At 38.4% G+C, this 10,496-nt stretch overlaps 1 protein-coding gene across 2 annotated transcripts; it reads left to right on the top strand.

The window, feature by feature from the left end:
• Window positions 1-4,103: 4,103 nt before the first annotated feature.
• LOC122093420 (cellulose synthase-like protein H1) lies at window positions 4,104-10,075 on the top strand. Of its 2 annotated transcripts, none has more exons than XM_042663766.1 (8): window positions 4,104-4,399; window positions 4,477-4,810; window positions 5,187-5,312; window positions 5,419-5,535; window positions 6,225-6,437; window positions 6,545-6,680; window positions 7,257-7,444; window positions 9,274-10,075. In XM_042663766.1, exons 1-8 carry the CDS (start codon window positions 4,140-4,142, stop codon window positions 9,853-9,855), a joined length of 1,956 nt encoding a protein of 651 aa, XP_042519700.1. In that variant the 5' UTR covers window positions 4,104-4,139; the 3' UTR covers window positions 9,856-10,075. The 2 variants fall into 2 exon arrangements, with proteins under 2 accessions (XP_042519700.1, XP_042519699.1); XM_042663765.1 differs by having other exon boundaries at window positions 7,257-7,795.
• Window positions 10,076-10,496: the final 421 nt, after the last annotated feature.

Raw genomic sequence — 10,496 nt, 5'->3', positions numbered from 1 at the left:
TTTTTTGTTAACCAAGGTGTCTGGGCCAGCTTACGCGCACCTCAACTAATCCTTGGGGAGACTAACGCAGCAACCCACCGCCATGGTCTCCACTTAAATCGTAGATGCACAGATGGAGAATCAAACCTGAGACCGTGCGCCTATTCACACAATCCCCAATTCGCCCTAACCATCTAGGCAACCCACGGATGGATGAATAACAAACCCTTGTTATGTTAATCATTTCTCTAAAAAAATATATTATCAAATATGGCAAAAGATAAGTTACACAATTGATTACTAAATTTTACTCTTATTTCCGAAATTGATTTCACTTTCATTCAATTTTGGGGTCATTATAATAAATAATAATAATAATAATAATAATAATAATAATAATTTGGGATCTTTTTCTCCCTTAGTGTTAATCAAGAAAATATTAAAATAAGCATCCCCCGGGGCGCACTTGAGACTTGAGAGAATCACATTCCCCAAGTGGGGGAGTTTGTCTCGGCCGGATTCGGCTCGTCTCCAACGACTGACTCTCCAACGATCATTGGTAGCGTGACACCTGTCTCTCTTATAATCCGACGGATGTGAGTCACTCGACCCAAAAGCCCTCCAAAAGCCTTCAGGTGAGAGAGAAACCTATATCTTGCAACACTAAGACGAGGTTTTCCCATTCCACTCCTTGCTGGGATTGGAGAGTCTCAACGGTTGTTGTGGAGCGTATGCCTCCCATTATGGTTCCAGAGTTGGTAACAAATTGAGGAAAGAGAGGGATTAGAGTTGGAGCCTTCAGGTTTGAAGGGGAAGGTTGAGAATCGTTTAAAGTTTGTAATACCCTAAAATAAAAGTCCACTTTCTTGTGAAGGGCAGGGCCATTTATCATTTTTGTTGCCAGAGTGAAGTTGCAGAAGTTTTCTCCCTTTTTATAACTACATTAGCCCATTATTTATGACCTCCTTGTCGCTTGATTCCTACAATTAAGTTGGATAATTGGTTTTCTTCATATTCTTCCTTGTCGATTAATCCTGTTTGATCATTCTTGACGTGGACTACATCTTAACCCCTTTCGCAGAAGAAAACTTCATTACCCCCTTTTCACTGAGGAAATTTCACAGTGTTGGTGTAGAAATCTGACGGTCGGCTCCAGGGAGAAAACTGCAAAAAGAGGGTTGGAGGGGTGCTCCGACCAAGATATTTCGATGCCTAAGTCAGCCAAGATATTTCCATGCCTAAGTCAGATTTAAACACAACGAATAGATTATTGGAATAGTGGAGAGATTAAGAGATACCCTCCTGCCAAGATATTTCGATGCCTAAGTCAGATTCTGACACAACAAATAGATTATTGGAATAGTGGAGAGAGTGAGAGATTATCTCTTTTTCCCTTTATAAGATAGATGTAGTGAAACCCCATCCCCATAAGGGGTGAAATACCTTATTTACCCTTGTAGATAGGTATCTTGAGTTGTGAAAAGTCCCTTGTCCTATGATTGAGCACTACGTGTCCTACACTTATTGATGGAGCCGGCCGTCAGATTTCTGCACCAACACACAGTATTAAATTGTCGCAACCCAACCCCAAATCGGACGAAGAATTTAAAGAAGCACCAAAGGACATGATAGGTTGTAATATTATCCACTCCATAACCACCAAGAAAATCAAGGGAATGGCAGGGATAGGGATGGGATTGGTCAGGTGAGGGAGTTCCAGACGCCGCGGACAGGAGAGGCGGGTTTTCTTGATCAAGTTTCTCCCTCACAGTCTCACCCAAAGGCTTTGGAGGTTTTTCATGGCTTTGTCTAATGGTTTTAAAAGAGAAAGACTAAGGTGTTTTTCAATGTTATGTGCAAGGCTATGGCGTTTATATATATGGAGGGTGAATAAAGTTTGACTAATTACAAGTTTCTTAAGTCTTGGTAACTTGATGCATGTCTCTATACCGACCTTCTTCATTGTTCGTTCTCTTTTCGTGGTTTATTTAACCTTAACACCTTATTAGATTACCTCCAACCTGGTTTACTGATCCAAGCATGGTGGAAGAACCAGAAAATGGCGAGGATACAATCATCTACTGCTTGATTGTTTGGGCTATTGGCTATCGTTCTCAAGCTATTAAGCATATCAGAGACTGTCTTCGTAGTTACACAAAAAGATCAAAACACATCAAAGTCTAGTCTAGTGACTCTAGTCTAGTCATGTTAATGTAAGAAATTATGCAATGACTTCCTTCCAATGTTTTAATAAGTTTCTTGTTCTATTCCCCCCCCTCCCCAAAAAATAAAATGTGTTCTGAATACCTTTCGGTGATGGAAACGATATATTGAACTCGCCATGTATGCAATTGGATCAAATTTTTCTCAAGTCATGATGAATGAGAATCTGTGCATTATGAAGCTACATATGTGCACATGAGGGTATTTTGGAGAACATATAAAAATCTTAATACATTTCTTCACTAATCCTTCGAAAAAAAAAAATCCTAAAATAGTGTGATAGACCTATTTCTACATCCACATAGGCCTTCTTAGGATTTAAAGATACCGTGTATACATTATATATAATTTTTTTTTCTTCTGGATAAAATACTTATTTGTTTTTCTTTGTTTTTGATAGGTAAAAAAAAAAAAAACCCTTGTTGCTCCTGATAATAGAAGAAACTCTCACTGTTAGAGCTTGGAACTTTCTTAATGGCTGCCGCACCCCTCCCTTAGGATTGGACTTCTTTTGGGGGGCGATGTGATTGTATTATTTGCCTTGCTCTTTTCTTTTCTTTTCTCTTCTCTCTTCACCTTTTGGAAGTTTTCTCCGTATGTCTTTGAGTTTCTTTGAATACACTTATCTATCTATCCATATATAAAAAAAATTAAAAAAGACAAAGTAAGAGAGCCCCTAACCAAGATGGCCAAGTATCATGATAAGGGACGGACAAAATGCCATGTGGAACATACATGATTAAGTGTGCTAGCATCTAACTTCACTAGGGGTAAAGAGAAGGTAAAAAAATGGAATGAGAATTTGAATGGTTCGGTTCTAAGCATTGAGAGGGTTGGAATTTGGAAAGCCCAAAAGGATAGGCATTCCTTTTCTTTCTTTTTTTTTTTGGGTAAAGAAGGATAGAAATCCCTTAATCCTCTTCCTATAGATAAGAACTGTTTGTCCCAATGTGCTTCAGTCCATTCTCCACACCATTCATGATCAGTCCTTGACCAGAATTGGAGCAGCCTCTTTTAGTCAAATTGCAAACATCACGTTCGAGATCAAAAGCCCTTGTTCTGTTGCCGACAGATCACACACAATCCCCTAAGTCTTAGAAGGCTGTTTTTTTTTTCCTTCATATAACTTTCGAGTCTTCTTACGGCAGCATGGGATCTTACATCAACGATCTAACTTATTAGTCACCTTTAGAGTTCAGAATTATTTTCCTCCTAGTCCGTATAGACGGCTTCCTATTTATATAGAAAGATTTTGCTATGGTATCCATCTTTATTAATAATGCCTTTGATTGAATGATTGAATGATTGAATGATTGAATAATTAACCCTATCTTTGTATGATGAAGGAGCCAATCAGAAGCCCCAACTCTAAACCTATTAAAGGTTAACTTACGCCCCCTTATGAGTAAATAATAATAAGACTTTTATTTTGGAAAGCAGATCAGGTTATCATACAAGAATCATTCTCGTAAGGGATTGATCCACACAGATGGAATCCATCTAAAGAAAAATCATGTAGTAAATTCCATCTATATGAATGATTCACACTCTCCTTTGTGATCCACAACCACGCCTGTAATTTTCTTTGCTGGAGTGGAGGAGTAATTTCAAAGTTAAATATATTAATCTCTACTACTCCACTCCATATTTCCATCCAGTAAAAGGAGCAGCTGAGATTGGGACGGCACGCAATTAATAGAAGCCTATGACTATGGCTGTCTTTTTGTCCATTCGATTAGGTGGGGCCTTCCCACCAAAAATCAAAATCTGGGTAGGGCCACTGAATCAATAATGAAGATAATGATGAATTTAAAATTGCCGAAAGCTGCTGTGGTGGTGACGATAAGAAGTCGCTTCATGGCTATCCATTATTATATGTAGGACGATTTTAACTCTTTTAAGTGACCCTATTGACCCAATTCTCAATCTCCATCTCCATGGCGACTCCCATCTCATCTATCCCCTTCCAACAAAGAATCCCTGCTAGAAACACCCTACAGAGAGTCCTAGACCTTATCATCTTCTCTCTCTTGTTTCTCCTTCTCTTGTATCGTCTACAATCATTCAACGTTCATGGCGTAGCTTGGAAGCTTGCATTCTTGTGCGAGTCATGGTTCACCTTCGTTTGGATCCTCAACATGAATGCTAAATGGACTCCTGTTGATTACACCACTTACCCTGAACGCCTCTTACAATGGTATATATACAAATCTTTCTTTCTTTCTTCTTCTTTCTTCTATAGATACATGTTTCATGTTTTCTACATTCCTGTAGGGCTGGTGATGAGCTTCCCCCAGTGGACATGTTTGTGACAACAGCAGATCCAGTTCTTGAACCCCCAATTATCACTGTCAACACTGTTCTCTCCTTGTTGGCTGTGGACTACCCAGCTCACAAGCTAGCTTGCTATGTCTCTGATGATGGTTCTTCTCCTCTTACCTTTTATTCTCTTGTGGAAGCATCTAAGTTTGCTAAGCTGTGGGTTCCTTTCTGCAAAAAGTATGATGTTCAAGTTACAGCACCCTTCATGTACTTTTCTACTGAGCCCAATCCAAGTAGTTCTTCCCATCTCTCATCCGACTTCCAATGGGAATGGAAGAAGATTAAGGTAGTTGCAGGCCTTATTTCTTTCCATTATACATATTGAATACTTAATAAAGGTATAGCTCTATGCTAAGTTTGTCTCGAATTCTTGATCATTTTGAAGAATGATCTATTCCGATATATTTTGGTTGAACCCAATGGGTCAACCCCCGACTTGGAGTATATTATGCACTATCGTCTTGTTGAGCAAGTCATTGTAATTTGGAGGGGTTTTTGATTTAGAGTTTCAGGACGAGTTTTTTTCGCCCGAAGACATAGCATACCACACCAGGGTGTGAACCTGGTTAAATTGTTGTATTGTGCGAACTATTGTCTGTTATTTTCATATTTTTCTTGATGTTTGCTCTAACACCCTATATTCATCTCTATCTTTTGAGCAGAATGAATATGAAGAGCTTAGCCAAAGAATCGAAGAGGCTGCTCAGAAACCCATTCCATGTGATCTGACCGGAGAATTTGAAGCTTTCTCAAATATAGAACATGGAAACCATCCCAGTATAATTAAGGTAACCCATTCCTTGCTTAACCCAAGCAAGCAAAAAAAGGAGAAGATTCTATCTGAAACCATTACAAGCATAGGGTTCATTTGTTCTTAATATATTTCTTTTGCAGGTCATATGGGAGAACAAGGGAAATTTTCCAGATGGGGTGCCACACCTGGTGTATTTGTCCAGAGAGAAGAGGCCCAAAAACCAACATCATTACAAAGCAGGGGCCTTGAATGTCTTGGTAAGAACTAAGAAGGCTTCGGTATTAATTTCCCCTGCCCCTTGCTTTCAATTTTCAAATCCATTTTTGTATGTAGTCAATAGGTAGCGTAGCATAGTCAACATCAAAATCAAGGTACTAAACTAAAACTTTGCTTCTTTTCCTAATATATTTAGTTTTGAGGGATTTTCTTATTACACCTTTGGCTGTTAAATAATTTGTAACCTTTATTTTATTATTATTATTTTTTCTATCTTTGTTGAACATGGTTTTTTTTTTTTTCTCTCTATATTTTTTCAACATGTTATCATTTCATATTTGTATTGAAAAAAAAATGTAAGAAACAATGACTACTCTTAAAAATGATATAATGACAAATCACTTTTAAATACATCTATAATGTGGCAATCAAACAACCTTGTTACTTGGTAGGTACAACTTCTTTTCATCAGAGCAGCGGACTAAGAAGTTGTGATCTTATTTTAATTGCATCTTGTCTTGTTTCCAAAATTTATTTAATGTAAGGGTAAAAAAGGGAAAAATTAAAAGTTATTTAATACAATATTTATATAAAATATATGATTTACTCTCATTGAAATACAAGAAAATATGTTGTCTTAAAAGGCAAAAAAATAAGATTACAATTCTTAATTCACAGTTTTGATTACCTACTTGCTATTACTTACAATATTGACTTCGAAATATATCAGACCAGAGTCTCGGGAGTGATGACAAACTCCCCTTTCATGCTCAATGTGGATTGTGATATGTTTGCAAACAACCCAAAGATTGTTCTTATGGCAATGTGTCACTTACTTGGTTCTGAAAAAGAAAGCGAAAGCGGATTTGTTCTGTACCCACAAAAGTTCCATGGAGCCTCAAAGGATGACCCATTCGGAAATCAATTGGTTATGCTGCAACATGTGAGTTAGCATAGGAAACATACACCCAAGTCATTTCACCCATTATTGCCATCTTCTCTTAATTTTTTTCTAACATTTCCTTCACCCTCATTACGTTTTCTTTTCAGGTTGTGTTCCGTGGATTAGCAGGAATACAAGGGCCTTTATGTGGTGGATCAGGATGCTTTCATAGAAGGAAAGTTATATATGGACTATCACCGGATGAGGCAGAAACTAAAGCAAGATATATGAGTTTAATTAATGGTAATTCTTCTTCTTTATTTTTCTGAATCCGAAGCCTTTTTTATTATTTGTATCAGGTGTTAGTTAATGAGTTGATACTATTGCATTGCTAACATTACACGAAAATTATGCAATTTTGAGGGAAGATGCTTATATCTCTCTGAGCTTTTTTTTTTTTTTTTTGGGACTTAGGCTCCATTTGGTAATGTTTCAAAAAAATGTTACAGAATAAAGCGTTTGATGCATTTATAGTGTGTTTCATTTTACAGTAAAAACGAGAATTGATGGAACAACAAAAGGTAGTTCCGTCGTTCTAGTTTCATTAAAAAAAAAAAGGGTATTTTGACACAGAAACTGAAATTTTCGTTTTTGACCCGAAACGTCATTTTTGAAACAAAACATTACCAAACGCAATTCTAGTTTCTTTCCACCTAAGGTGAAGAGAGAATCTCTTCATCTATCCCATATTCTCCAATATTGAACCAGAAAGGATATTTGAGACCACGAACGATAAGAAGTTAGAATTTTTGATGGACCCAAAATCCAATCATAATGTCACATCGTCTTCAATTCTAAATCATTTTCTTCTTTTGCTAGGAAAATCACCTTACGAAGCACTTCGAGCGAAGTTTGGAAATTCTATTGAACTTACGGAATCAGCGGGTCGGGTATTGTTTGTGATGAGTGAAAACCCGAACCATCCAAAAGATCTTCTGAGCTCTGTCAAGGGAGCTATCTCAGTTGCAGCTTGTGATTACGAGTCCAACACACAGTGGGGTAAACAGGTAGGTTGGGTCTATGGCTCCACAACTGAAGACGTCCTCACTGGACTCAGGATTCATTCAAAGGGCTGGAAGTCCATATATTTTTACCAGGATCCAACTGGATTTCTCGGGTGTGCACCCGTGACTGGGCCCACAACATTGACCCAAATGAAGAGATGGTCCACTGGTTTACTAGAGATTCTATGGAGCAACAACAGTCCCATCATCGGCACCCTCACTGGAAAGCTTCAGTTCCGACAATGCTTGGGCTATCTCTACATATTGATTTGGGCTCTGCGATCTTTCCCTGAAATGTGCTACACTCTACTGCCAGCCTACTCTATCTTCACCAATACCAATTTCTTACCAACGGTAATATTTTATTAGAAGTAGTTCTCTATCTCGGAGTTTGGCCTGCGATCTCCCTGTGTCTCCCCCACCCCGAAGAAAAGGACCTAAAGTATCTTTTTACTTGGGAGGGAGAGAGATGATGGACAAAGTTCTTTTTCTCCATTAATTTCTATGGGAGAAAGAACCATGCCCATCCTCATTCCCCATGTCCAAACACAGTTGGCCCTAAAAATACCCAATGTACACGGGTCAACTGGGTCTTTTCACGCCCAACTGCGTGTGGACTTGGGTAATGGGGACGGCAGAATTGTCTTGCCCAATTTCTATATAATAATTGGGGAAAAAGAAACACATGATGCTGTAGTGCAGATTCCAGTGTTCGTGTGCCCTCTCACAATGACAAATTCTCTTTTATTCTAGCCCTCTCACAATGAAAAATGCTCTTTTACTCTAACCCATGTGAACACTATATAAATGGATGACATGAACCATTATTTGCACTACCATTGGTGCAACATGCATTTTCTTCCCCATATTGACATTGTACCCACCGGTAATGAAGTCTACCCATCCCATCTATTTCTTATAGTAGCATGTATAAAGCTTGCTCCTCGTCAATTCTCAGTCACTTTCTTTTTCTTTTCTCTCCTAAGATTGGGTACGTGAGGCTTGTTTGGATCTTCTGCAATGATTTTCCCTCTTAACTTTCATTCAACCTATCACGTGGAGGCACATAGTCTCAAGTTATCAACTTAAGGTCTCATGCGCGCATGTGAGAGATTGAAGAGTCATTGGAGGGAAAATCGTTAGAGAAGATCACAAGCTTCTTGCAAAACAAGAAAAAAACTAATAGCTCAATCACTTACATGTTGTTAAGGGGACTTGATCCACTAACCACGTTCTTGAAGCACTTTCCTAAGGACCTTATCCACCAACCAAGTTCTTGCTACACGCTCTTAAGGGAGAAGTGCCAATCACTAGAGCAAAATCTTGGATCAACAAAGCATTAATTTCACTTTGAATGGAATGCATATAATTTTTTATTCAACACGCTCCCTCTCCTTGGATAGTCACAATGCACTGCTTTTTCATCTTGTGATATAGGTAGGTGACCAAGATTCAATCTACTCTTACATAAGTTGTAGGGACAAGATTCTTTATGCCAAACGCGAAGGGGCACACTAGTACTCCCTCTATTTCTCTCCCTCCTCCTTGCATGAAATGACCTCTTTGCCTCTCCATACAAAATTGTTTCATAGTTTCTCAGTATACTTTGTATATCGTTGCTCAAAGAAATCTCTCCCAAAGTTGTGATTCGTACAGTTTCATCTATCAGCGACTTTATGTCATGAGATGTGATTCCATCCAACAATCTTCGTAGGGAAAAGTTTTTTTTTTTTTTGTGTGTGTGTGTAAAGATATGAATTGCAAGAAATTTTTATGTAAGTTGGCTAATTATATGCCAAGATATTGTCTTAAATCTAGGTTACTTGATGCAGGTCTCCGAACCGGCCTTCTTTGTTGTTGGTTCTCTTTTTGTGGTTTACAACCTTAGCACCCTATCAGAATACCTCCGACTTGGCTTACCGGTCCGAGCATGGTGGAACAACCAGAAAATGGCGAGGATACAATCATCTACTGCGTGGTTGTTTGGGCTATTGGCTGTCATTCTCAAGCTATTAGGCATATCAGAGACTGTCTTCACAGTAACACGGAAAGATCAAAGCACACCAAGCGAAGGTAATGGTGACACGAACTCCCATAGCGGCTGGTTCACTTTTGACGAGTCGCCAATCTTTGTGCCGGCCACAACCCTCTTACTCGTTCACCTAACTGCGCTTGCATTGGCTAGTCTGAGGGTTCAGCCTTTTCAAACAGTCCATGCCGGCTGGTGCAGACCGGGGATTGGTGAGATCATTTGCAGTACCTGGATAGTGTTGAGCTTCTTGCCATTTCTAAAAGGTCTTTTCCGAAGAGGAATTTATGGGATCCGCTGGTCAATCTTGTACAAGTCCACCACTTTGGCCTTACTCTTCATGTACTTCTCAATGCTTATGGGTTCAAAAGTTCAAACCGTTTGAAGATTTATTCCATCTTTCAAAGTTCTTACTTTGTAGCCTTGTCACCCACCCCACCAGGTCAAGTGAAGACAGGATTTGGTCCAAGAGGTCAAGATCTTGTTACAACCTGCCCTTGTCTGAACCCCCAAGAGTCTAGTCTAATCTAAAGGTGTTAGTGTTAGAAAGTATATATAGAAAGATTTCTTCCAATGCTTTTATTCAACAGAAAAAAAAAAAAAAAGGTATGCAAGGAATAATTTTGGTGGGGCAAATGATATTTCGAACCCGACATGTATGTGTGGATCGAATTTTCCTTAAGCAATGGAATCTGTGCACCATGGGGATTCAGATGCTTACCTGAGGAAAACTTTCTCCAATGCCATTTATATGAATTCCCAATGAAATAGTCATTTTCAGTATTTAAAGATGTGATGTATAACTATGATACAATCTTCTTCTTTTTTTCATTTTTTTTTTCTTTTTTTTATCTACCAAAAATTTTCTCTACAAATAATGTGGGAAAAATTACCATTGGACAGCTTTCTACAGTGTCAGTCAATATATAATTTGACATTTTATAGTAAAATAGTTAGGCTCAATTCAACTTTGATGTTTCAGCTCAGTTGCACACTTCATCGTGTATATATTTTTCCTCATTATTT

Source organism: Macadamia integrifolia, chromosome 11 (genome assembly GCF_013358625.1).
Source record: "Macadamia integrifolia cultivar HAES 741 chromosome 11, SCU_Mint_v3, whole genome shotgun sequence".
In the NCBI taxonomy this organism is placed as follows: Eukaryota; Viridiplantae; Streptophyta; class Magnoliopsida; order Proteales; family Proteaceae; genus Macadamia; species Macadamia integrifolia.
This window is presented reverse-complemented; position numbering and strand designations above follow the sequence as displayed.